Genomic DNA, 27,783 nt, shown 5'->3' with positions numbered 1-27,783 from the left:
ACTAGTTAATGTTTCTTACCTGTGCTAATATACAAGGTCATTATATTTTATAAGGGTGAGGAAACTCTTTTCTTATGACTCGTAATTCTCAAGGATTGCTGTATGCCCTAGAACAAAGCTGATTCATAATTCTACTAGGTGGGGCAAAGGGATTACATTTTCAGTGTTTCTTGCCAACTCTTTCCAGCATTTAACTAAATTATGTAGGATCTTTTGAGAATTATAGACTTTTTAAGCTAACATGTACTTTAAGGATCTCCTAATCTAACCTCATTTCCCAAAGGTCCAAGGGAGTTTTTCCTGCCCAAGTTAACAGAGCCAACACTAGAACTCTGGTCTCCTGATTCCAGTTCCAATTTGACTTGTAAGTTTTCTGTTCCCTTTCCCATGTTTAAACTATCCCAGCCACCATTGCCTCACATTTGTTTTTTTCTTTACAGTCTCATGGCTTCTATTTAATCATCTAAACATTCAGATTTTTTTCATAATCTAATTTTATCCCTGTAGCACTCTCCCAGGGTATCCAGATTCTACTTTGAGAAATCTTGAGTGAGGAATGTGATCCGGAGGCTTCTGCACAAAACCCTGTGGATCCTCCAAGAAGACAGAGAAATCTGTAATTCACAGTCTGTAGCAGTCTCTCTCTCATCGATTTCATACTGAAGTTTCCAAGGAAGCAAAGAGAGACTAACAGGAGGATTATGTCTGTTCCTTTTAGAAACAAGTCTGCTGAGATTTCATACATTCTGCTAATTTCTTCTTTTTGCTTCTATGTCAAGAAGGCTTTTTACCACCTGTCTGACAGCAGATTTCTCTTGCACTGTGGCACATTTAGCTACTTCAAAATTAGATGAAAACAGTTTTGTTTTGTTTTTCTAAGAGAGGAGGAGCACAGAAGAGACATCGAAGATGATTCTGGCCAAGGCTACCTTTCCGTACAAGCTCCCCCAGTTGTGTGGGAAGGAGAAGCATAAACTTATGGGGGAAAAAAGAAGAAAGAATGGAGGTGGGGAAAGTCGATGATAAATTATAAGACAGCTGCAGTTTAAACTGGGAATGTATAAGAACAGTACAGGCTGACTCAGAATTAGTACAGGTATCTCAACACAAATGACCATGTTCATTGCTCTTTGAACATTCACTGCCACATCCAGCACACAAAATTTGTGACCGTGTCAATATAATGAGATGAGAAAAATAAGGATGTATGCTGAGTTCTTCATAACACTAAATTTATTCCATTTAAAGGAGCATCTTATATTTCAAGATTATAGACTCCTTTCTCTCTTTAGTCCTAAAACATTTTGTATGAAACAACAGTGAAGGTAGATTATAATTGTTTTTTTTTTGTTTCTTTGTCTATTTTTGAGACAGCGTCTCACTCTGTCACCCAGGCTGGTGTGCAGTGGTGCCATCGCAGCTCACTGCAACCTCCACCTCTCAGGTTCAAGTGATTCTCCTACCTCAGCCTCCTAAAGCTGGGATTACAGGTGCACGCCACTGCGCCTGGCTGTTTGCCTTTTTAGCAGAGATGGTTTTCACCATATTGGCCGGGTCGGTCTTGAATTCATGGCCTCAAGTGATCTGCCTGCCTCAGCCTCCCCAAGCGCTGGGATTGTAGGAGCTAACACACCTGGCATCTGGCATAACTGATATTTTTAATGTGTTTCCTGAGAAATTTAAACATTGATTACCCTGTTTGTTGCCTCCCTTTTTTTTTTTTTTTTTTGGTTTTGCACTGATTTGTGAGACCAAAGTATCTCCCACCTAGAAAAAAACACACTAAACTATAAATGACTAACAACCTATTTAGAACAAATCTCAGTTAATTAATGTATACTTCAAGGAGAAGACTTAACAAAATCTTGCTTTTCATTCTTAAAGTTTTATACTTTCATTCTTCTCCATATAAGTGTTCCACAAGTATATCAAATTGTTCATAACAACTACTGTTAAGTGATTAATGAAACAGAAGTGACAGGAGTGAATTGAGTAATAGCAATAAATACAGATGGGACTACATAAATTGTGGAGGTCCTGATGCAAAACTCTCTCTCTGCAGTCAATGCATCTCATCTTTCTCATCTGAAATGAATGAAGAAATTAATTATAATGATGCTTAGAGCAATAAGAACAAAAATTCAAAACAAAACCCATACTCCCTGAAAACATGCCTTTGTTCTTGTTACCTACTACCCACTCCACGTATGCTAGAAACACTAAATGAAGCTGCAAAGAGAAGGCAGTATGAGGATGAAAGTGGCTCCTGGTCTTGTTGTAAAGGAGTGTGGAGCAGTGGCTTCCGCCACGGCATCTGCATTGTGTGGCAATAAAATGCAGTTGCACAAGCATTGGGCAAACTTGCTTAAAGAGAGACCAGGCTTAGAACCGAAGGTGTTTTCTGTTCTAGGGAACTTTTCAACCTGTCTTCCTCTAAAGTGGAGTAGATTTTCCTTCACCTTCTATTCTCCTCTGAAACCCTTCCGCTCCAGTACCTCCCATCTCTGGAGTTTGTCTAGAGTGATGCATATCACTGCTATCCATCTGCTTATTAAAAAAGCATTGGTCCTAGCCTAGAGTACTTACAGAGCTGTTTCCCTGTGAGGGTCTTTATCCTTCATGCAGAGCTAAAAGCAAACATGGCAATAAATTAGCCTACTTTTTAAGACCCTGGAGAAATATTTTGAATGCATTAAGACGGCTCAGGGACAGGTGCTATGGAAATATAGCCACCTCTGCAATGGCTCTGGTGTCGTTTTGGGGGCCATACTAGTAGTTTTTATTAAATGCAGAGAAGATGTAACTCTTAGTTAAGATGCTTCCAGGATCTTAGATACCTGAGTATTTATTTTTTTACCGAAAAAAAAAATGCTTAGGCCGGGCACAGTGGCTCACACCTGTAATCCCAGCACTTTGGGAAGGTGAAGTGGGCAGATCACGAGGTCAAGAGATCGAGACCATCCTGGCCAATGTGATGAAACCCCATCTCTACTAAAAATACAAAAATTAACTGGGCATGGTGGCTCATGCCTACAGTCCCAGCTACTCGGGAGGCTGGGGCAGGAGAATCACTTGAACCCGGGAGGTGGAGGTTGCAGTGAGCTGAAATCTTGTCACTCCAGCCTGGTGACAAGAGTGAGACTGTCTCAAAAAAAAAAAAAAAAAGAAAAGAAAAGGAAAAGAAAAAAGAAACCGGGCACAGTGGTTCACGCCTGCAATTCCAGCACTTTGGGAGGCTGAGGCAGGCAGATCACGAGGTCAGGGGTTCGAGACCAGCCTGACCAACATGATGAAACCCGGTCTCTAGTAAAAATACAAAAATGAGCCGGGTGTGGTGGTGCACACCTGTAATCTCAGCTACTTGGGAGGCTGAGGCAGGAGAATTGCTTGAACCCGAGAGGCGGAGGTTGTGGTGAGCCGAGAGCGTGCCATTGCAATCCAGCCCGGGTGACAGAGGGAGACTCTGTCTCAAAAAAAGAAAAAGAAAAGAAAAAAATGCTTTGTGGCTGAGCATGCAATCACTGCAAATCCTAGCACTTTGGGAGGCTGAGGTGGACTGATGGCTTGAGCTCAGGAGTTCAAGACCAGCCTGGGCAACATGGCAAAACCCTGTCTCTACAAAAAATACAAAAATTAGCTGGGTGTGGCGGTGTATGCTTGTGGTCCCAGTTACTTGGGAGGCTGAGGCGGGAGGATCACTTGAACCCAGGCAGTTGAGGCTACAGTGAGCTGTGATCATGGCACAGTACTCCAGCCTGGGAAACAGAGTAAGACTCTATCTCCAAAAAAAAAAAAAAAATGCTCTGGATTGGAATAGAGAGTGGATTGAATTGCTTCTTGGGAGACATGGCTGCCCAGTTACTATGTGTTCCAAGGATAATGCCCCTTGCTGAATGATGAACTCAGCCTAGGGCTTTCTGCCATATTTTCTCTCCTTTGGCACTGGATTAGCTGGCAGAGTCAAATGCATGGCATTAACCTATGCATGCATATATTCTGAATCATGCCAACCAATGAGGATAACCACTTTATTTATTTATTTATTTATTTTTTCTGTTTCTCCAAAGTTTTATTTTAATTTAAATTACAGGGCCAGCCAGATATTCTGATAAGAAATTCACTTTTCCTCAGGAGAAAGAAAATGCTTTCATGGCATTATTAACAAATGTATACATCTCCACTTTGGATAACCACTTTATAATTCAAACCCCAGCCCACTGCAGCCAGGGCATGTGGCCGTCGTCCAGAGGTGAGCAGCCAATGCCGTCTTTTTCATGCAGCTCTCTGAATCTAGAGCAGATGTTCCTCCCTATATTTATTTATTATACCACAGATACCATAGCAACAAAAAAGGGAAATTTAATAGGAAGGAAAATCAGCCCCAAATTCCCTAACCCTGACAACACAGCTATTTTCAATTCAGGCTTTGCCCATGTGCACTTCTCTTCTTTGTAAATCTGTACTCATAATATACATATAATTTTTATTCCCTTGAACAACTGTATTTTAGAACACGTGGTAGAAAGACCAGATTCGACTTTGCCAAGAAGGGTTCCTAACTGAAGTCACTTGTATTTTTAGATTTCTGCCTTTATTCAGATGATGGCTTTTTACCTAAAAAGCTCAGAATACTTAGATACCTTCATTATTTTCTTTCTTCTAGCAATCAGTCCAAAGCACAATGTCAGAAAGACCACAACACATGCAGCAATAATGGGCTCTGCTGGTACACGAATGGTTTTATCTGTTGGGAATACAAACACAGGGAATAAGAATGAACATTTATATACTTCCACTATGTCCCAGCTATAGTGCCTTGAACTTTACGTATATCATCCCCTTAATTAAATCTTCCCAGCAATCTAGAAAGGTAGGTATTATTGTCCTCATTTCACAGGTGAGGAACCAGGGCCTTTAAGAGGTTAGAGTGCTTGTCCAAAGTCACAGAACTAGGCTGGGTGAGGTGGCTCATGCCTGTAATTCCAGCACTTTAGGGGGCTGAGGTGGGCAGATCACTTGAGGTCAGGAGTTCAAAACCAGCCTGCTCAACATGATGAAACCCCATCATCTGTACTGAAAAGATATATGCAAAAATTAGCTGGGTGTGGTGGCAAGTGCTTGTAGTCCCAGCTACTTGGGAGACTGTGGCAGGAAAATTGCTTGATCCCAGGAAACAGAGGTTGCAGTGAGCCAGAGTCATGCCACTGCACTCTAGTCTGAGTGACAGAGAGACTCTCTCTCCCTCGAAAAAAAAAAGTCACAGATCTAGTAAATGGCAGACATTAAGTTTTGAATCCATTCCTTTGTGGAATAATAATGTAAAATGAGTAACTCCCCTAAAGCAAGTAGACCATTTTGGGCTTCCTTCACCCACAATTTTTGCCCCACATAGAGCAGAAGCAGATTGAAGTCAATGGTTTTGCCTGCATTTTGAAAAGCTCAAAATATATTGGGAAGTATTCCAGAGGGTGGGGAAAAGAGGGAGGAAGGCTTTGAGAGCAAGAAGAGAAAGGATGGAGAGCTTTCTGGATTAAGAAGGAGAGAAGTCTGTGGGCCTCAAAAGCAGTGGGGAGCCTTGTACCTGTACTGTGATGGTACCCAAGCAGGTGACAAGACATTATAGCAGGTGGCTGCAAAGTGCCTCTAGGGAAGTAGGACTCTAAGCATTAGCCTTCCTAACCTTGGCAACCGTTTCTGTGTCTCTCTAAATGTCATGCAAGGACAGAGAGCCTACTTCTAACTTGGACTAGGAAGAGATCAGCAGCAACCACGACCACCTGGAAGCGAAAGCCCACTCTTCTATTTTCTGAACAGCAGGCAAACCAAGAGCTAGTTTTTTTGTTTTTGTTTGAGACGGAGTTTTGTTCTTGTTGCCCAGGCTGGAGTACAGGGATTTGATCTCAGCTTACTGCTGCAACCTGTGCCTTCTAGGTTCAAGTAATTCTCCTGCCTTAGCCTCCTAAGTAGCTGGAATTACAGGTACATGCTACCATGTCCAGCTAATTTTTATATTTTTAGTAGAGACAGGGTTTCACCATGTTGGCCAGACTGGTCTCGAACTCCTGACCTCAGGTGATCTGCTTGCCTCTGCCTCCCAAAGTGCTGGGATTACAAGTGTGAGCCACCACACCTGGCTAAGAGCTACTTTATTTATCAGTCATTACAGGCATAGTGCCTGTGTTTGCAGGCTTTCTAAGAGATTATGAAAATATTTGAGACCCAGAAAAAAATGATTGGCCCCAAGATATGAAAAGAACATAGCAAAATTAATCAACGTTTAAGCATCTGTAAAATGCAACCTGGTGTCAACTATAACCCAACTGTTAAATAATAAAGTTTAACCCTCAAGAACCAAATGAACAACTTATTTATAACAAAATTCAAAATCTATACAAGTTATAAAGATTCTTTCAAAACTTTTGTAGCAGAAAGCACATACAATGTGTTTTTTAAAAAAATATATTTGATTTATGATATGGAATGAAACTTTTAAAAGTAAAAGTAAAAGCCAGGTAGGGTGGCACACCTGTAGTCCCAGCTACTTGGGAGTATAGGTCCCAAGCCCGGGAGTTCAGGGCTATAACACCCTATGATTGCACCTATGAATAGCCACTCTTCTCTACCCTGGGCAACATAGTGAGACCCTATTCTTTTTTTTTTTTTTTTTTTTTGAGACAGAATCTCACTCTGTTGCTCTGGCTGGAGTGCAATGGCTTGATCTCGGCTCACTGCAACCTCTGCCTCCTGGGTTCAAGCAATTCTCCTGCCTCAGCCTTCCAAGTAGCTGGAACTACAGGTGTGCACCATCATGCCTGGGTAATTGTGTATTTTAGGTAGAGACAGGGTTTCACCTTATGTTGGCCAGTCTGGCCTTGAACTCCTGACCTCAAGTGGTCTGCCTGCCTCAGCCTCTCAATGTGCTGGGATTACAGGTGTGAGCCATTACCCCTGGCCAACTTTTTTTTTTTTTAAGAGATGAAGTCTGGGTATGTTGCCCAGGCTGGTCTCAAACGCTGGACCTCAAGCAATTCTCCCACCTGGGCCTCCCAAAGTGTTGCAATTACAGGCGTGACCCAGTGTGCCTGGCAGGATCCTGTTTCTTAAAGTGAACATGCTTAAGGTCAACAAAGGTTTTTAAGTGACCTTGTCTAAGCCCCTGGATTCTGATGCTGCCCAACGAGGGAAGGAGCTTCAGTCATGGCTTAAATCAAATTTTAGGCATTTAAAGGAAATTGAGCATGTGCTATTTATTGTACAATTGAGTTTGTGGATTGAGGTACAGTCAACGAATATTTACTGAGTGACTAATGTGTGTTAGGCACTGTGTTCAGCTCTGCAGAAAATAGGACAGATGTGGAAGGCTCCTCTGCCTTCATGGAGCTCATATTCTAGGAGAGAGACAGACATTAAACAAACAGATATTACAGATTAAGTATTAGACAGGAAACAGGGTCATGAGATAGCAAGTGAAGGGCAAAAGCCAGGGAGGAGGGGAGGAAGCAACTTTAGATACATTTAATTTCAAAACCCAGTCCCTGTATACCTTAAGATTATGAAATAGGGTTTATCTCTTCTGTCCCCATAACTGTGTAACACACTAACCAATTATTATTATTATTATTATTATTATTATTATTATTATTATTATTTTGGAGACAGGGTCTCATTCTATCACCCAGGCTGGAGTGCAGTGGTGTGATCATGATTCACTGCAGCCTCGGACATCTAGGGCTTAAGAGATCCTCCTACTTCAGCCTCCTGAGTGGTTGAGACTACCAGTGCATACCATCATACCCTGCTAATTTTTCTATTTTTTGTAGCGACAGGGTCCCACTATGTTGCCCAGGCTGTTTTTGAACTCCTGGGCTCAAGCAATCCTCTTGTCTTGCCCTCCCAAAGAGCTGGGATTACAGGTAGGAATCACCACACTCAGCCTGTAATTACCTTTTTATCATTTTCCTGCTCTGGATAATTTTGGGGACTACGTGGATTAAACTTTTTCCCTGTCTTGGCTGTTTCTAAAAATTATTCTCCTGAAGGTATGGGTCATACCATTCCTATGGAGAAACTGCTCAGTAAGCCTTTTTCTGATAAGCCCTGGTTCTGTACTAGTCAGCTCTGGGACACACCCAAGGGCCCTCACCTTACTGGGGAGCCCCTCCATTTGCAAGATGTCAAAACAAAGGGGAAGTAAAGGTAGGGCAATTAGAAAAAAAAATCAGAATTCAGTCACAGGTTGGAATATTTTTATCAAGCCAGATAAAATGAAGCCACATGTAACAGCTCTTACTCTATAAACTGAAGTAAACTACCTTACCCATTGGCTTGCTTTGGATTCCAAATTTCTGTTGAAAATGACTTTGGTCTGGGCATGGTGGCTCATGCCTGTAACCCCAGCACTTTGGGAAGCAGAGTTGGCAGATTGCTTGAGCCCAGGAGTTCAAGACCAGCCTGGTCAACATGTCAAGACCTCGTCTCTACAAAAAAAAATTTTTTTAATTAGCTGGTTGTGGTGGCATGCACCTGTCCCAGCTATTCAGAAGCCTGAGGTGGGAAGATTGTTTGAGCCCAGGAGGATGAGGCTGCAGTGAGCTATGATTATGCCACTGCACTCCAGCCTGGGTGGCAGAGTGAGACCCTGTCTCAAAAAAAAAAGGAAAGAAAAGAGACTGGCAAGGGTAACTACATAACCACGCCTCTCCCCTTGTCCTGTTTTATGCTCTCATTTGTAACCAGACCTGATATTTTCCTCCCCTATGCATCATGGTTAAATAATCCCAACACATGGGCTCAATCTTATGCTCAAGAAAAGATCTGTGATGTAATTTGTAGCCTCATTTAGGAGCTTCCTCACTGAGACATGAAGCCAGGAGAGGGCTCATGAACATCTTGGCATTTAGCCTGTGCCCCAGCAGCAGAGCGCTTATGCCACCAGCCAGGGAAGTAGCTAAGCAAGAAGAAATAAGAAAAACCAGTTGGTTTGGAAAAGCCCTACCCAAAACAAGTTTCTGCCCACCAGAAAGCCAATGTACTAAGCTGGCATCCTGTTTGCCACATATGCTGTATATTTTTTTTAATGTGACACAGAACAATTATGATTTCTTCTTAACCAGGAGGGATGTAATTTCCCGGTCTCTAAGTGTGGTGTTTGTAGTCAGTTAGGATGGCAGGGCATGAGGCCCACCTTTCCATGCTTTAGTGGTCCTTGGGGGAGGTAAATAGCCAGAGAACTTTTTCTATTCCATGGTTACTTAGGATATTTGTGGGCTTGTTTTTTTTGTTTTGTTTTGTTTTTTGAGACGGAGTTTTGCTCTTGTTGCCCAGGCTGGTGTGCAATGGCGCCATCTCAGCTCACCGCAACCTCCGCCTCCTGGGTTCAAGCAATTCTCCAGCCTCAGCCTCAGCCTCTGAGTAGCTGATATTACAGGCATGCACCACCATGCCTGGCTATTTTTTTTTTTTTTTTTCAGTAGAGACAGGGTTCCTCCATGTTGATCAGGTTGGTCTTGAACTCCTGACCTCAAGTGATCCACCTGCCTCGACCTCCCAAAGTGCTGGAATTACAGGTGGGTTTGGCTTTTAAAACAAGTAGCCCCTGGGCATATTGCTACTGCTCTGCAGGATGAATTACTCATGCCACAAATCACAGTGATGGATATTCAACCACCAGCAACTCTTCTTCCCCACCAGTCGCTCTGTTCATATCCCATAACCCTTCCCCTCATGGGGAAGGAAATAAGATATCCCATGGTTACATCACCACAACACTTCGGGCAGGGGTTCAGTTGGCTTCCTGGGGATTGGCAAGACTGGCAATGAGGGGGTACAGGGAGACAAATGACAAAGTGAATACTGTTCTAACAAGATACAGGAGTCTCAGCTTGTTGGGCTGCTCCTGGGATACTGGCGTGAGACCAGACAATGTGTGAATAAGCATTTTTGGCATCTGCTACCCCAGGTATTTTGCCTTTCTCTTTTTGTATTAGCAAAAAATATGAGTAGGGGAAACCCCTCAGAGCTTCATTTGTTCTGTCATTGTAGAGGTGATAACCCTGGGTAGATGAAGCATGAATCCAAGAGAAAGGGCTTTCTTCCTTCTTATTTTTTTCCTACTCTCTCTGCTGATTAGCCTACAAGTTAGAATTTGAGTTAGGAGTGATTGCAGAGATCTATTTTCTTATCTAGTCCTAATTTTTGTTCTCTCTGTGTCTTTTTACTTCTCTTCTGTTGTTGTAAGGCTGTGAATTCCAAAGTCTAGTTGCTATACACCTTGTTGCCCAGAATTCATGGAAATTCTCCTCCCTAAAAGCCAAGCAGATTTGTTTTCTATATTTGGTTTTAAGAAAGGATCTTTGCTCAAAAAACAGTGTCCTATATGGAATGGGCAAGATTTCCCTAAAAGGATGGACTAGGATTCTTAGTGGAAAAATCCTTGGATGGGGATGATTCTCCAAAGAAAATCCTAGCTACTAATCATAACTGTTATTATTATTTATTGTCACCAAAAATATTTACTGAGCATCTAGTCTGAGTTTTGCACTGTGCTGGGTATTACTTAAAAAGAGTGTTACCTTTAACAATCAGGTGAAAGTCCAAGCTCTCCGTTTTCAGAGGTGACTTTGCAATACAGCTGTAGGTTCCATTGTCAGATTTCTTGACTTTGGTGATTGACAGCTGAAGAGACTCACTCGTCTGTTGGATTTGGTGATGGCTTTTCTCTAAATCCAGGAGACTACTGTTTTTGTACCACATCATTTGAGCCTGGGGGTTGGCTTTCACATTGCAATCCAACTTCACATTACTGCCTTCCTCAACCATTTGGAAGTCATTTCCACTTAGAAGAGGAGGAACTGCAAGACTCAAGCATTTAGATTTAATTAGCAGATAAGCAATAGTTCACTGTCAGAGATCAAGGTCTTCCTTCAGTCTATCTCATCTAGTTATTTATTCATTTGACAAAAATTTATTAAATACGTACTGTGTGCCAAGTACTGGGGTAACAAGGGCAAATAATACTTCCAGTTCCAAATCTCATACAACTTTTAATGTGATGAAGAAGACAAACCATGAATTAACATAGGATTATGAACATAATATATATCGTAATGAATCTATGACAAGCAGACAATTTGTAACGCTACCTAAGAGTATAAGCTTTGATTCTTTGTTCTCTGAGAATTAATAAAACAACCTGTGTTAGTGTTGCACAAAACAGTACAAAATTGGCTGGGCGCAGTGGCTCACGCCTGTAATCCCAGCACTTTGGGAGGCCGAGGCGGGTGGATCACGAGGTCAAGAGATCGAGACCATCCTGGTCAACGAGGTGAAACCCCTTCTCTACTAAAAATACAAAAATTAGCTGGCCATGGTGGTGCGCGCCTGTAGTCCCAGCTACTCGGGAGGCTGAGGCAGAAGAATTGCTTGAACCCAGAAGGCAGAGGTTGCGGTGAGCCGAGATTGTGCCAATGCACTCCAGTCTGGGTAACAAGAGCGAAACTCCGTCTCAAAAAAAAAAAAAAAAAAGCTGCAAAATTAAGAAGACATACATTGCAATTAGACCTCATTCCATCCACACCATTTACTGTGACTTTGAGACAGTTAAGTAACTGCTAAGACCTCTTTTTCTCACATTAAAAAAAAAATGGGATAATCATACATCTCATGAGTTGCTGTAAAGATTAAATAATCCCTGTAAAACATTTGCCACAGTGCCAGCTACTAATTATTATGGTGGTGGTGGTTTTGAGGGCTACTCTCACTGTCTGTTTTTGCATTTTCTCTAACCATTGCCTTGGTAACATATTTACCAATGCATCTTTGTGTTTTCTCAGTGATCCTCTAGCAATAATGTCTTCCTCCCAGAAGGTGTTCTAAGCATGCAACTCTGGCATCTGTGGAAGGCAAGTGAGTCCCCTCTCATCGCTCCATGTGAGCAACTCCTTATTCCCTCTACAATAAAGGCAGTTGTAGACCCATAGACAATGTATATCACCTTGCAGATTCTGACAGAGGTGCTGAATAGTAACAAAATGGTTGGAGAGTGGAACTAGGGAAATGGTAGAGGCGGAGAAGGGGGAAAAGGAGCTTGTATAATCTGCACACTGAATAATTAGACCCTGAGTAGGCTGTGCTATTAATAACTCTCTCAGAAGAATGACATTTTGTTGCTCTTTGGAATGAGCTTGAATTCTGTATCACATCCAACAAGGATGTTATATGGTATTCAGATATGTAGGAAGCTGCTGGAATAGAGAACCTAATTGCCAAATAGAACAATTCCAGTTGTGGACAGATTGTTAGTGATTTCTTTTTATGTAATGATTTGAAATTAATTTAAGCATATCAGTATATGTGAATATCCCCTCTCTAAAAATTAGTACAATTCAGATAAAGCTAAGGTCCAACCTGGTCACTTCCTGAATCTCCAGAGATACCCACTGCTATGAGTTTGGTGTAAATCTTTCCCTATATTTCTTTTCTCTTAAATAGTTTTCTCTACACATAGTGTACCCTTAGGAAATATATGGTATTATTTTAGGAGCATAGGAAGGATTTACATAAAATACTTCATTTCTCTCAATAACTTGCATGCTTTTTGGATATACTCATATTGAACCACAGAGATCTAGCTTATTGCTTTTAGAGTGCTATCATATAATGTACGCCTTTTTAATCATTTGTGTTTTGTTGGGCATTAGGTTGTTTTCATGTTAAAATGTTAAACAATGCTACAATAAACATCCTCGTCCATATCTCTTTATGCTCATGTGCATGTATTTCTCCAAGGTTAATCTCTAGAAGGAGAAATGCTGTGTCATAGGATACGCACACTTTAAATTTTGATAGGTATTACGAAAGAGGTGTTCTCAATTTAAACTTTCAGCAATGATGTATAACAGAACCTGTTTCTCCACTTTCTCCCCCACACAGTGTGTTATCAAGCTTCCAATTAGTTCTTAATCTGCTATTTATAACAATAATGGTACTGCCTTTGAATGGTACATAATATCATTGTCACATTTTATGAGCTCATTTTGATTTATTTGTTGATGAGTTTGTGTCAGTGTTGTCATTATGGATTACTGAGCAATTATTATACACACATACACACACACATAGCAACAATGATATTTAGGAGATTGTTATAAAGACTATCTAAAAAATGGATTGAGGCTGGAAAACTGAAAACAATTTTTTTTTTAAATTTGAGACGGAGTCTCACTCTGTCACCCAGGCTGGAGAGCAGTGATGCGATCTCGGTTCACCGCAACCTCCACCTCTTAGGTTCAAGCAATTCTCCTTCCTCAGCCTCCCAATTAGCTGGGACTACGGAGGCAAATACCACCATGTCCCGCTAATTTTTGTATTTTTAGTAGAGACAGGGTTTCATCATGTTGGCCAGGCTGGTCTTGAACTCCTGACTTCAGGTGATCTGCCTGCCTTGGCCTCCCAAAATGCTGGAATTACAGGCATGAGGCACCACACCTGGACTAAAAACAATTTCTTAAAGTCATCAAATCACATTGTCGGCATTTCTGCCTTGTCTCTTTTAAGAGGGTTCCATCAGCCTGGGCAACATAGCAAAACCCCATCTCTACAAAAAAATGCAAAAATCAGCTCAGCATAGTGGTGTGCACCTGTAGTCCCAGCTACTTGGGAGGCTGAGACTCCTGTGCAGATCACTTGAGCCTCGGAGGCAGAGGTTACAGTGAGCTGAGACTGTGCCACCTCACTGACAGAGTGAGACACTGTCTCAAAATAAAATAAAATAAATAAAATAAAAAGTTTCATGGAGTAAGCACTTAAGCACTAGATTAAAAGCTTGGGAATTAGTGTTTTGTTCTCAGCTGCAGCTATGATTTGAGCCCCTAGTCTGGGCCTTAGTTTCCTTAGCTGTCTTTTTTTTTTTTTGAGACAGGGTCTCACTCTGTTGCCCAGGTTGGCACAATCACACCTCACTGAAGCCTCAACCTTTTGGGCTCAGGTGATCCTCTCGCCTCAGCCTTCCGCGTAGCTGGTGTATACCAGCTACCGGTGTATACCACCATGCCCAGCTAACTAAAAACAAACTTTTTTTTTTTGTAGGAATAGGGTCTCACTATGTTATGTTTGCAGAGATAGGGTCTTTCTACCAAATCGTACTGCACCATCCTACCTCACCCATCACCATACCATCCACACCATTCTCATGCAGAACCAGCTTTTCACCCAACAACCCATGTGATCACATACATAGTATCACTTGACAGTCCCCTAAGCCTGTACAGTCCCATTAGTGGGTTACCAATACCTGGAACCCATGCATTGAAGAGCTTCACTTTTTTTTTATTTTAAGGTGAGGTTTGAAGATTCCCTAATAAAAATCTTTTTTTTTTCTTTTTCTTTTTTTTTTTTTTTTGAGATAGGGTCTCACTCTGTTGCCCAGGCTGGAGTGCAGTGGTGGCATCTCAGCTCATTACAACCTCTGCTTCTTGGGTTCAAGCAATTCTCTGGCCTCAGCCTCCTGAGTAGCTGAGATTGCAGGTGCCCACCACTGCGCCTGGCTAATTTTTGTATTTCTTGTAGGGGCTGGTCAGACTGGTCTTGAACTCCTGATCTTCCAAAGTGGTGGGATTACAGGCGTGAGCCACTGTGCCCCGCCATGAAAATCCATCGAAGCAGCACACAAAAGCTAGGCACTACAAAGGAAAAGACTTGTAGCTTTAAATATACAAACATTTAAAATCAATATGACAAAAAAAGAACTAAAAAATGTTCGAAAACAAATAGGAGAAATACTTACAATTCAAAATGACAAAGGACTAACGTCCTTCATCTACAAAGCCCTCGTACAGATTAATGAGAAAAAGCGTAAAACCCAACAGAAAAAAAAAACGAGTTAAGGATACAAGCAGGCATTCCATTTTAAAAAGGCCAATCTATTTATGCAAAAGTGAACACTCTCATTCTTAATTTAAATAATGAAAATAGGCTGGGCTCAGTGGCTCATGCCTATAATCCCAGCAGTTTGAGAGGCTGATGTAGGCGGATCACTTGAGGTCAGGAGCTAGAGACCAGCCTGGCCAACATGCTGAAACCCCTGTCTCTACTAAAAATACAAGAATTAAAAATTAGCCGGGCGTGGTGGCACGTGCTTGTAGTCCCAGCTACTCAGGGGGCTGAGGGAGGAGAATTGCTTGAACCTGGGAGGCGGAGATTGCAGTGAGCCGAGATCGCGCCACTGCACTCCAGCCTGGGCAACAGAGTGAGACTCTGTCTCAAAAAAAAAAAAAAAAAAAGGAAAAGAAAATTTCAAATGAGGCTGGGAAATTCTTAGAGTTTGATGATACTCAGTGCTCGTGAAGATGAGGGGAAATAGGTACTCTCATGCTTTGCGGTGGGAGCATAAATTGGGCAATTTGGCAATACCAAGACCTAGATCTCAATGATCACTTCCTGTGTTACAGACATGAAAGACCCACTAGCCGTTTCTTTTCCCCTCACTCACAAGTAACATTCAGCACCACCGAAATGGACACGGACTGATCCCTCCCCAGCCTGCAGGTAAAGCTGATTCCGTTGTCATTTTCACTGATGGAAGAGACACAGACAGAGCTGGAATTGATTTTGTTTCCAGATTTCAAATCCACTCTCCCTGCTTCTCGGTACCAGAGCAGTTCTTCCTCTCTGGTGTGGTTTTGAACAGCACATATCAGAGATTCTTGGGAGCCAGGTGTAGTATCCAGGATATAGTTCTCAGTTTTACCATTCACAGTTAAAACAGAACCTGGGAGTATAGGGAGAAACTATTTAGATATACAGCTATACAGATAAACAACCTAAATGCCCATGAACAGGGGATTGGTTAAATAAGTTATGTACATCAGTAGAACAAAATAAAGACCCTGCCTCCAAAACAAAGTACTGATGCCTGGTTCTCATCCCCAGACATCTGATTAGTTGACATGAGTGCAACCTGGGCATTGTGTTGTTTAAAACACCCCACCCACCTGCCCCCAGGTGATTCTAATATGCAGTGAAGTTTGAAAACCACCAAATTAGAAACCAGTATATACAGAATGATCATGTGTGTGTGCGCACGCGTTTGTGTGTGTATGTAAATATGGAAAAAAGACTTGGGGAAAAATCTCATATATATTGAATACACACACATACATATGTATACGTATATACATATACACATGCCATATTTAATTTGTTTACTTGAAGGGGTTGAAAGTAGGAAAACAAGGGAATGAAATGGAAAAATAAGGCATAACATTAGGCAAAAAGGAAGAATATAAGTTAAAGCTCTAATAATTACTACAACTTATCAAAATTGCACATGCTTATGGGTAAGAACTGATTTGAAAACACTTTTCTGATTAAATGATAGGATTATGGACAAATTGGGTCTTGCATCTATAATGTTTTAATATTGTTTTGGTAGTGAAGAAAAATAAAAAGATGTTTAAGTAGCTGGGGTTTGTGTGGTAGGTTTAAGTTGTAGGGTTTGTCTTCATGAGTTGGGTGATCAGGATACATAGTTTTGTTTTGTTTTTTTTTTCAGCTCTGACTTTTAGAGATCTATTCATTGCATAGTAATATACCTGAATTTCGGTTTTTATTTTCCTGGTTTAAAACTAAGTAACAAACGCTAAAAAGGAACTTTATCTGTCACAAACCTGCACCCCAGATAATATTTGTTAATATATTCTATAAACACATTCATCTTCCTTTTAAAAAACTTATGCTGGCTGGACGCAGTGGCTCACGCCTGTAATCCCAGCTCTTTGGGAGGCGGAGGTGGGTGGATCATCTGAGGTCAGGAGTTCGAGACCAGCCTGGCCAACGTAGTGAAACCCCATCTCTACTTAAAAAAAGTAGCCAGGTGTGGTGGTGGACGCCTGTAGTCCCAGCTACTCAGTCCCAGCTGAGGCAGGAGAATCACTTCAACCCAGGAGGTGAAGTTTGCAGAGATCTCGCCACTGCATTCCAGCCTGGGCAACATGAGTGCGACTCCATCTCAAAATCAAAAACAAACAAAAAAACTTAAGCTACTTGTAAAGATAATGGTATTGCTGTCTAGTATATTTTTTAAATATGGAAGAATATGTATCAAAATATTGAGTGATTGTCATCTCTGGATGAAAATATTTGGGGGGATTTGTACTTTTTATTTTTTTATAGACTGCCTAATTTATTTTACAATGACTATGTATTACTTTTAAAATCAGAAAAGAGTGGTGGGGGAGCAAATGCTGGAAAGATTTTCATGTGAAACAGTATGTTTGGATAAACAGAAGATGATTTGGGGTAACATTAGTAATAAAATGCACTCAAATGGAGGAGGATTCTGGTGGTGGCTCTGGAGAGAACAGAATATTTCACCTTGTCTTGTAATAATAAAACCCTGAAAACAATATTTTTCCATTTGATTTCTTATTGTTATCTGACTCATATACTGTGAGCCATGCTAACTGTGTAGTCATTCCAGTTTGGAATTTAAGGATATATCCAATGCCCAATGATCATTTTTCTTAATCAGAAATTTTTCTTTATCTAAAAAGAAGCCAAAAAGAACTTTAACTTACTTGTCACCTCACGTGGCAGAAATAAAATTACTAAGAGAAGAAATCTTCCCATTTGCATGATGACACTGCACTTCCATGCCATCTTTAATGAGTCAACGTCGGATCTACTCAGGGAAAAAGAGCACAGTCGGTTTTGTACTTTGGTCTACAAGGAGTTTGTGAACCTTCCTTCTGTCTATTTCGCATTTAAAGTGAAGTCCTAGATGAATCATCACAACTATAACGGTACTACTTCTAGCTTTTAATTAAACAACACTGTCTAAGTTCAAAGTACATTTAGTAGTAAGAAATTTTTTTTTAAAGCAACAAAGAAAACCACAAGGAAATAGGCTGTGACAGATAGACCAGCGTTAGGGCACACCGGGGAAGATAAAACCAGTCTTCCCTAGAGAAACTAACAGAATGAAACTTGTGTCATTCTCAGACAGTCCCTACTGAACAAAATAATTCTTGTTCTGAAAGCTTCTCTTGGGTCATTTTTGTAAAGTTTTTCTCTGATAATAGAGTTTTTGAGAATATTCCAAATCCCATAGATTCAAATAGTGTGTACTTAGAAAAGACTCAACTGAAACGTGGCTTCTAGTTTTAAACCATGTTAATCTTGGCTTTCTCTCACTTCTCTGTCTCTCTCTCTCTCTCTCTCTCTCTCTCTCTCTCTCTCTCTCTCTCTCTCTCTCTCTCTTTCTCTCTCTCCCCCTCCCTCTTGACTCATATGGACTAAAAATCATAAATAAAAAAGGGGTCACTTCTCCTTTCTTGCTTTTGCTTCAACTCTCCCTAAGATATTCTCCACTTCCATCTGGGAAAAAAACATATTGATTTCTTCCTTTCAAGAGTGCTACTATAAATGTAGTGGAACCACATATAGAAAAGTTTCTGTGCAACAGGGACTGTGCTAAGCACCTTATACATTATTTCAGTCACAAGCCTCCCAACAACCCTCTTGAAGTAGTTTCTATAGATTTAAAAAGATTATGTAATTTGCCCAAGATCCTATATATAGTAAATGTCAAGGTCAGAATTTGAACCCAGGGCTCCCAAGACCATGCTCTTTACTACACTACTACCATTCTACTCTTTTTTTTTTTTTGGAGCTGGAGCTTTGCTCTTGTCGCCCAGGCTGGAGTGCAATGGCTCAATCTCCGCTCTCCGAAACCTCCACCTCCCAGGTTCAAGCAATTCTCCTTCCTCAGCCTCCCGAGTAGCTGGGGAGATTACAGGCATGCAGCACACGCCCGGCTAATTTTGTATTTTTAGTGGAGACAGGGTTTCTCCATGTTGGTCAGGCTGGTCTCGAACTCCTGACCTCAGGCGATCTGCCCACCTCAAGCCTTGCAAAGTGCTGGGATTACAGGCATGAGCCGCCACACCCGGCTTACTATACCCTACTCTTTTTTTTTTTTTTTTTTTGAGACGGAGTTTCGCTCTTGTTACCCAGGCTGGAGTGCAATGGCGCAGTCTCAGCTCACCACAACCTCTGCCTCCTGGGTTCAGGGAATTCTCCTGCCTCAGCCTCCCGAGTAGCATGGATTACAGGCACGCGCCACAATGCCCAGCTAATTTTTTGTATTTCTAGTAGAGACGGGCTTTCACCATTTTGACCAGGATGGTCTCGATCTCTTGACCTCGTGATCCACCCGCCTCGGCCTCCCAAAGTACTGGGATTACAGGCGTGAGCCACCGCGCCCAGCCTATACCCTACTCTTAACCACCCTCCTACCCAATCTACTGCCTAGATTAATATTCTTTTCCTTTAAGAAGTTGCTGTTAGGCTGGGCATGGTGGCTCACGCCTGTAATCCCAGTGTGATCTGGGAGGCTGAGGCGGGTGGATTACCTGAGGTCAGGCGTTTGAGACTATCCTGACCAACATGGTGAAACCCCATCTCTACTAGAAATAAAAAATACAAAAATACATTGCTATTAAAAATGCAAAAAAAAATTAGCCAGGCATGGTGGCAGGTGCCTGTAATCCCAGCTACTCAGGGACTAAGGCAGGAGAATCACTTGAACCCAGGAGGCGGAGGTTGTGGTAAGCTGAGATCATGCCATTGCACTCCAGCCTGGGTGACAGGGCAAGACTCGGTCTCAAAAAGGGAAAAAAAAAAGGAGCTACTGTTAATCCCTTCCACTCGCTGGCCACTTGGAGTTCTCTCCCCTTAACTTTCAAGAGCTAAAACATAACTATGACTTCTCTGGACCTGCTCTACTCCTCCGCTGTCCCAGGCGTGTCCTGACAGGAGTAAGTTTCATTCATCCCAGGCCCACCCTTTCCAGCAGACAAGCCCGCATCAATCTTTTTGTAAGATGCAATTACTACTAATATTGATTCTTTCGTAATTTTAAATATTTGCCAAGAAGATTTCTATCTATCACAGTGTTGTAACAGTGATGATTTCAGAATGTAATCACTAGTAGAATTTTCTCAAGCATGCTCCACTACAGGTACTCAATCAAAACTGCAAGTGCAGGCTTCTTGGCAGACTTCACCCCTCCCTATTAAGGGGGGCGAATCTGTGTATTGTCTTTCCCTCCACTCTACTGAGCCAGCAACTTTTTCAAAATGTATTTCCCTCATTTGGCTTGTTTTTAATCTGTATGACTGTCTACTTTCTAAATAAGACAGTCTTAACCACTTACCTCTTGAGCTCCGAGAAGTGGACTTCCTTGGCCAACTGTTTCTCCGCCTGAAAACCCTAAACGCTTTCCCTGTTACAATCCTTTATAATACTTGAATTTGAACACTTTATGACAGTAGGGTCAAATAAATACGATAACTTGGGTTCAAAGTCTGTTTCTCTTTATGGAGTCCTGGAGAAGACAGTAATTGGGAAAGACACCTTCTTAAGATCTAACTTTCTATATGTACCTAGGTTACTAGGTGGGGCCAGATATTACTAACAGGGATGTTTTGTTCTAAGAAAGCCTGAACTTGCACAAAAATCTGTAGCGCATCTCACTGAATATTGATTGTCATATTCAAGTAAGATGACTGCGTTTTGATCATCTACTAGTCTGGGGATTATGATGGGACAAATCCAAGGAGAAGTTTGACTTTCATAGCAGTGAAAACATTGGAAGATTCTACACAACTTAAATAATGCTGGGAAAGTCTTAGTTACCCAAACCCTGCACATAAGCTGTACCAAGCCAGGCATGGCAGGAAATAGTTTTTTGTTTTTTGAGGCAGGGTTTCACTCTGTCACCCAGGCTGGAGTGCAATGGCACAATTGAGGCTGACTGCAACCTCTGCCTCCCAGCCTCCCAAGGAGCTAGGACTACGGTGTGTGTCACCATGCCCAGCTAAACTTTGTTTATATGTATATTTTTGGTAGAGATGACATTTCACCACGTTTCCTAGGCTGGTTTCAAACTGGCCGCAAGCAATCTACCCACCTTGGCCTAGGGAACAGTTTCATCCCCTTGAGGATATCACCTGACTGGGGGATCCTTACATTATACGATGTTTATGGTATTGTTAACAATGCAAATTTTATCTGCCAAGTACTATTGTTCCTATTTACACAAAAATATAACAAAAGAGTACTTATAGTTATCCACAGATTTTTTTTTTTTTTTAATTTGAGACAGAGTTTCACTCTCGTTGCCCAGGCTGGAGTGCAATGGTGCAATCTTGGTTCACCGCAACCTCCGCTTCCTGAGTTCAAGCGATTCTCCTGCCTCAGCCTCCCGAGTAGCTGAGATTACAGGCATGCACCACCATGCCCAGCTAGTTATCCACACATTTTAATACACGGCTGAAGCACACCAGCAATCTGCCTCTTCTAGTTGTGTTACTTTGAAAAGTTATTTTACCTCCGTGAGCCTCAGGGTCTTCATCGATACAATGGGAATAGTAATAGTAACCTCTCTACAGAGTCACTGTGAGGATTAAATGAAACGAAGCATGTGAAGCTACCACACAGTAAGCTCTTAGTAAACAGTAGCTCTTATCACTATTATTATTAGTATAGGCTAGGCAGGGCATCCTAAATCAACGTAACCTCACTATAGCATTCTTCAAGCAAAAATCAGAGCTAAGAGCAGCTCCTGTTGGCTGGGATGCAAGTACCACCTGAGCAAGCTCTGAGTTTGCTTTTTTTTTTTGAGATGGAGTTTCACTCCTTTTACCCAGGCTGGAGTGCAATGGCATGATCTCGGCTTACCACAACCTTCACCTCTTCAAGTGATTCTCCTGCTTCAGCCTCCCATGAAGCTGGGATTACAGGCATGCACCACCAGGCCCAGGTAATTTTGTATTTTTAGTAGAGAAGGGGTGCTGGTCTTGAACTCCTGACCTCAGGTGATCTGCCTGCCCCCGCCTCCCAAAGTGCTGGGATTACAGGCATGAGCCATAGCACCCAGCCCTTGAGTTTGCTTCTCTAGGGATCCAATACTGTCATTTTAAAATGAATTTAGCAATGGAGTGGTGTCTTGGTTCTCAGTCCCTCCAAAGCAGACCCTGAGACAGAGCTTTGAGTGCAAGTAGTTTATATAAAGGTGATCTTGGCCAGGTGGTGGTTCATGCCTGTAATCTCAACACTTTGAGAGGCCAAGGTGAGGTAGGTAGATCATTTGAGGCTAAGAGTTTGAGACCAGCCTGGCCAACATGGTGAAACCCCATCTCTACTAAAAATACAAACTTTAGCCACACGGTAGTGGCGTGTGCCTGTAATCCTAGCTACTCGGGAGGCTTAGGTGGGAGAATCCCTTGAGCTTGGGAGGCAGAGGTTGTGATGAGCCGAGATTGGGCCACTGCATTCCAGCCTTGGCGAGAGTGAGATCCTGTCTCAAAAAAGAACAAAAGGTGATCTCAGGACGCATAGTAAGGAAGTAAGATAGGAAAGGCAGGAAACTAGTAAAGAATGTGTTAATAAACAGGTTACTGGTGTGAGCAACTGTCCCCCTGGAACCTTGGACAAGGTCTGTGGAACACACCTTAGAATCAACTCCTGATGGGGAAGGAAGCATCAGTATTTATCACCAACTTCTCTCCATCTCTGGCTGAGGGACACTCTCAAAGTGTTGAATCTCTGGCACTTTCAGCATGCCCTGTGAGGGCAGAGTATACTCCCTCAGGCTGGCCAAGATGTCCATGCAAATGCTCAGGAAGTCACTGGCTATACAGGAACTTGCTGGAGGTAACTTCTAGGTAGGTCCAGGGGATGTGGGTAGAGCACTACCAGCAACTTCAACAACTGGATATTAGGAAATAATGGTTAATTATTATTAGTTGTGATAATAGTATTGCAGTTATATATAGACTGTTCTAATTCTCAAGGGATGCCTGCTGAAATAGTTATGGGTCAAGTATCGTGATGATTGCAACTACCTTTCAAATGATTCAGCAAGAAGAGCAAACATGCACACACAAAGCAAATATAGCAAATGTTAACATCTATGCAATCTAAATAGGGGTCTACAGATCTTCACCGTACTCTTGTTTCAACTTTTCTGTATGACATTTTTGTGACCAGAATGTTGGGGAAATGTATTTAGCAGATATTTGTTGAGTATCTACCATGTGCTAAGTATTCTAAGTATTGGGGATGCCAACTGCAGGCAAGCCAATATGGTGGCTTTGTCATGAATTAGGGAAAGACGGCTTCTCTAGTTACTCTACTGCTATCTGTGAAAAATTGTTGTACTAATTCTACAAAGCTATGAGGTCTGTAAGTTGAATGGTGCTTCCAGCTCTCCATAACGTTAAGTGGTGATACATAGATGAGTAAAACAAGCTCTGGGCTTTTGAAGGTCTTACATTGTAGAGTTGGACATTAATGAGGATCAGGAGCCATGCAGAGCGGCCTCAGGTGCTGAGGAGGCATTTCAGACAAGAAAAACGGTATCACGGTGCCCCTGCTGGAGAGTCAAAGAAGTCGTGTGACCTGTGCAAGGTCATATAAATCCCTGGAACATTCCTCTTTTCTAGGGAGAAACCATTTTTCTGTGAGTAGTTAAGCCCAGTAGTTAACCATTAAGCCTAAGTAGTTTGGCTGCTTGGAGTATTTACAGAGTACAATACTCCACAGCTTCCACAAGTGGCTTAGACCAAGAGAGAGACAGGAAAAGCAGCCTTGAGTCTGAATATTCCTGGGAATAAAGACCCATCTGGCAGGGTGCAGTGGCTCATGCCTGTAATCTCAACACTTTGAAAGCTGAGGTGGGTGGATTGCTCGAGCCTAGGTGTTTGAGATCAGCCTGGGCAACATGATGAAACCTCATCTCTGCAAAAAAAAAAAAAAAAATTACAAAAATTAGCCAGTCATAGTGGCATATAGTCCCAGCTACTTGTGAGGCTGAGGTGGGAAAATGGATTGAGCCCAGGAGGTTAAGGCTGCAGCGAGAGCAATCACACCACTGCACTCCAGCCTGGGTGAAAGAGAGAGACCCTGTCTCAAAACAAACAAACAAAAAAGCAATCTGCTTCCCATTCCCAAGGCCCAGGTACTTCTGGAAAGGTAACAGAGAAGGGACTTCAGGAACTGACGCCATGACTTTCTGATTAAGGCAAGTATTAAAATCACCAGGGGAAGGCTTCAGTACCTTTCCTTCTTCAGTCCTGATGAGTCTTAGGAATCTCATCTTTAACGAGCCTTCCAAGGGACTCTGCACAGTGGTTTGTGAATCTCCTTTTGAGAACCATGGACTATGGAACAAGTCATTGACCAGAGTGAAGAAGGCGAAAGGTCCTTGGCTAAGGAAGATTATCCAGCACAGTGCCAAGTGCACAGTGGGCCCTCAGGAAGGAGGAAGGCAGGGAGAGGTGGGCAGCATGCCCATTCTGAGTCAAATTCAAGGTGCAAGTTGGGTGCTCTGCCCTGGAAGAGGATGAGTGACAGGGCTGCCTTGTGGGGGGCTGGCTGCATGAGTGCACTGGCCTCACAGTACTTTCTCTTTATGGGAAGGAAGAAGAATAGGAGGGAGAAACAAACAACCAGAATGTGGGGAAGGCCTGCAGGGCAGTGCACTGACCGCTGAGCACGGCCATCCCACAGCTGGAGCTGTGACCAAACTTGGTGTGACAGAGACAGCAACTCAGGAAATGGCTAGAGGGCCCCAGGCCAGCAGGGTCATCTGGCCACGTCACTGGCAATGCCACTGTTTAAAGTAACAGAAAAGCTAGGAATCTGCCGGCACAGCCTAGCAATGATAGAGTGGTTCTTTAGCAACACAGGGACCCAGTGTGTTGTCTTTTCCATCCAGAATCCAATACAGCATTCACTAAACTGCTTAAAATGGGTCATAGCTTCTTTTTCTTCTTCTTCTTCTTTTTTTTTTTTTTTTTGAGATAGAGTCTCACTCCATCACCGAGGCTGGAGTGCAGTGATGCGATCTCGGCCCATTGCAACCTCTGCCTCCCACGTCAAGTGATTCTCCTGCCTCAGTCTCCTGAGTAACTGGGATTACAAGCATGCACCACCATGCCCAGCTAATTTTTGTATTTTTGAGATGGGATTTCTCTAGCCCAGGCTGGTCTTGAATTCCTGATCTCAAGTGATCCTCCTGCCTCAGCTTCCCAAAGTGCTGGGATCACAAGCATGAGCCACCACACCTCGTCTGGTCATAGCTTGAAGAACATTCAGTGATTCTCAACCTCTCATTCCCTGAGGATTCCTCCATCACCAGAAATCTTTGACCTTAAAGCAATACCTGAAAGGCTGAATAGGGTTGCCAGATTTAGCAAATAAAAATACAGGGCACTCAGTTAAAATTAAATTTCAAGTAAATAACTAACAAATATCTTTTTAGTATAAGTATGTCCTACCTAGGTAACTACTAAGTGCTAATTCATCGCAAGCCAATATTTTAATACTTGTATGTTAAAACATCATTGTTTCTCTGGAATTAAAATTTAATGAGGCATCACGTTTTTTATCTGGCAATCCTCCATCTGTCTTCTCCCTTTTTTAGTACATGAGGAAATGAAGTTCAGGGAAGTAAAGAGACTTGTCCAAAGTAACACAGCTATTTAGTGGCAGAGCAGGGATTGGAATTCTTTCAAGACTCTTGGCTGCCACATGGCAGCCTTTTCCAAGTGTCTAATTTTAAGAGTTTAACTGGCTTCTTGAACCACTATGGATGAGCTTTAGAGTGTGCATGAAACAACTGAAATTGTAGGCAAAACTCTGTGTGTGTGTGTGTGTGTGTGTGTGTGTGTGTGTGTGTGCGTGCGCACGCGCGCGCATATGTGTATTTTTCTGGGGAGATGGTCTCCCATCTTAGCCTGAGAGGACTAAGACATCATCCTATGCTCTGCCACCCACCTATAACAAAAACAAAAAAATCCTCTGAGCTATCCTATATTCTCCTTCCTTCTTTGCCCTCCACGAATTTTTCATTTGAAGGGAGAAGTAAGAGAACCAATTTTTTTTTAAGTTTTAATTTTTTTGAGATGGAGTCTCACTCTGTCACCCAGGCTGGAGTGCAGTGGCACGATCTCGGCTCACTGCAACCTCTGCCTCCTGGGTTCAAGCGATTCTCCTGCCTCAACCTCCTGAGTAGCTGGGATTACAGGCACGGGCCACCACACCCGGCTAATTTTTGCTTTTTTAGTAGAGATGGGATTTCCACTATGTTGGCCAGACTGGTCTCCAATTCCTGACTTCAGGTGATCCGCCCACCTCGGCCTCCCAAAGTGCTGAGATTACAGGCATGAGCCACTGTGCCTTGCCAGGAGAACTAACTTTAACCAGATACCTATTTTACACTTAGCCCTTTACATATGTTCTGCCCTTCAATCCTCACATCCACCTATAAAGTGCCTATGATGATCACCATTTTACAGGTGAGAAAACGAAGTTCTAGCCAGCTCTCAGGGTTAAGATGACAAAACTAATAAAAGATTAACCCAAGTGAGAATGCTCCCCAAACTAGTGTCCTTTCCTCCAGAGCTTCCTGCCTCCAGATTGATAGCAAGCAGGAAACTGTTGGTGTTTAATTCCTCCGCTTCCTCCACCTATTAGGACCGACCCAGAGTTGACAGCAGAACACCAGTAAGATAATAGTAGGAGAAGGTAGCAGCGATGTGACCTTTGCAATTGACCACTAGAGGTCCCTCTTCATACATAGTGATTTTGAAGTTAGACGGCTAGGGGTTAGAGAAGATATTTCCTTGGAGGAGGGCTCTGTCTGTTACAGACTTAACCGGTCTATTTCATACCAGGCAGTTCAGGAGTGGCTGCGTGACACAGCAGAAGCAATATAGAATAAAATAGCTACCTCAGAAGAAGGTGGGTAATGTCCTCCAGGATCAGTCTTGAAGACAGGGCTTTCAAGTGGGAACACAGCAGGGTTCTAAAGCTTCCTCCTTAACCAAAAGGAAAAACACACAGGATATTCCACCACCCATCATCCTCAGGCAAACATCCAATTTCCTTTGGAGTATAGTCTGGCTCCAGGGACATATTTACTGGAAGCTCATGAAGCTTCCCCTTTACAGACCCTCATTTGGATAGGCCTCTTCTAAAGGCTCTGACCCTAGTCACTTTATATTTGTAATTTTGTATTTTTTTCCTTAAAGGAACTCCCTACCACCACCACCACCATCAAGTATAAAAACACCAGGCCCCACAGGTCTTGGATCCAGCCCTATCTGGCTCTAGATTACAGGATTTCAGGGAAGAGGAAAGAGAATGGGGAGAGTTTCAAAGGGAAGCCCCCCTTGAAACTACTAAGAGAGGATTTCCTGTGGGATAAGAAAGAGTTCCATACATGGGCCAAGGAACCAGGTAGTCATTTGAACTCCAAAGAGCTGGTATTGTTGGGGCACCAGACGTGAAGGAGCCCCCTCTTCTTGCCTGCTGGGAGCTTTCCTGAGCCAGCAGGAGTTTGCCAAATCTTTAGAAGCAGGGTGGTTCACTGACAGCTCTGTAGCATCCTGTTCACTGCTTTCTGAATAAACAAATGATCTTGCCAACAATTGTGTAGATTTTGAGGGGGGGAAACCACACTATAGTTCCAGAATTTTTTTTTTTTTTTTTTTTTTGAGACAGAGTCTGCTCTGGAGTGCTGTGGTGCGATCTTGGCTCACTGCAGCCTCCACCTCCCAGGTTCAAGCTATTCTTGTGCCTCAGCCTCCTGAGTAGCTGGGATTACAGGCACATGTCACCATGCCCAGCTAATTTTTGTATTTTTAGTAAAGATGGGGTTTCACCATATTGCCCAGGCTTCTCTTGAACTCCTGGCGTCAGGTGATCTGCCTGCCTTGA

At 42.5% G+C, this 27,783-nt stretch overlaps 1 protein-coding gene across 3 annotated transcripts; it reads right to left on the bottom strand.

Moving 5' to 3' along the window:
* Positions 1 to 27: 27 nt before the first annotated feature.
* Positions 28 to 26,839, bottom strand: TMIGD1 (transmembrane and immunoglobulin domain containing 1). Of its 3 annotated transcripts, none has more exons than XM_035297869.3 (7): positions 26,795 to 26,839; positions 17,574 to 17,677; positions 15,488 to 15,766; positions 10,572 to 10,850; positions 4,641 to 4,744; positions 2,587 to 2,627; positions 28 to 2,085 (listed from the first exon to the last, which is right to left on the bottom strand). In XM_035297869.3, exons 2-7 carry the CDS (start codon positions 17,653 to 17,655, stop codon positions 2,082 to 2,084), a joined length of 789 nt encoding a protein of 262 aa, XP_035153760.1. In that variant the 5' UTR covers positions 17,656 to 17,677; positions 26,795 to 26,839; the 3' UTR covers positions 28 to 2,081. The 3 variants fall into 3 exon arrangements, with proteins under 3 accessions (XP_035153760.1, XP_008995388.2, XP_054112121.1); XM_008997140.5 differs by lacking the exon at positions 26,795 to 26,839 and adding an exon at positions 20,213 to 20,270; XM_054256146.2 differs by lacking the exons at positions 28 to 2,085; positions 26,795 to 26,839 and adding an exon at positions 20,213 to 20,270 and having other exon boundaries at positions 2,583 to 2,627.
* Between the last annotated feature and the right edge of the window lie 944 nt (positions 26,840 to 27,783).

This window comes from Callithrix jacchus, chromosome 5 (assembly GCF_049354715.1).
Source record: "Callithrix jacchus isolate 240 chromosome 5, calJac240_pri, whole genome shotgun sequence".
Taxonomy (NCBI): domain Eukaryota; kingdom Metazoa; phylum Chordata; class Mammalia; order Primates; family Cebidae; genus Callithrix; species Callithrix jacchus.
The sequence above is the reverse complement of the archived record's forward strand: the minus strand, read 5'-3'. Positions and strand labels throughout refer to the sequence as shown.

What these genes read in the sequence shown, in the direction of transcription:
- TMIGD1 (XM_035297869.3), bottom strand. Translation starts at nt 17,655, where the DNA reads ATGGCATGGAAGTGCAGTGTCATCATGCAAATGGGAAGATTTCTTCTC. An exon ending in CTTTCACCTGATTGTTAAAG is followed by an intron (nt 4,745 to 10,571) that starts GTAACACTCTTT and finishes TATTCCCAACAG; the next exon opens with ATAAAACCATTCGTGTACCA. An exon ending in GAAGAAAGAAAATAATGAAG is followed by an intron (nt 2,628 to 4,640) that starts GTATCTAAGTAT and finishes GTTTGCTTTTAG; the next exon opens with CTCTGCATGAAGGATAAAGA.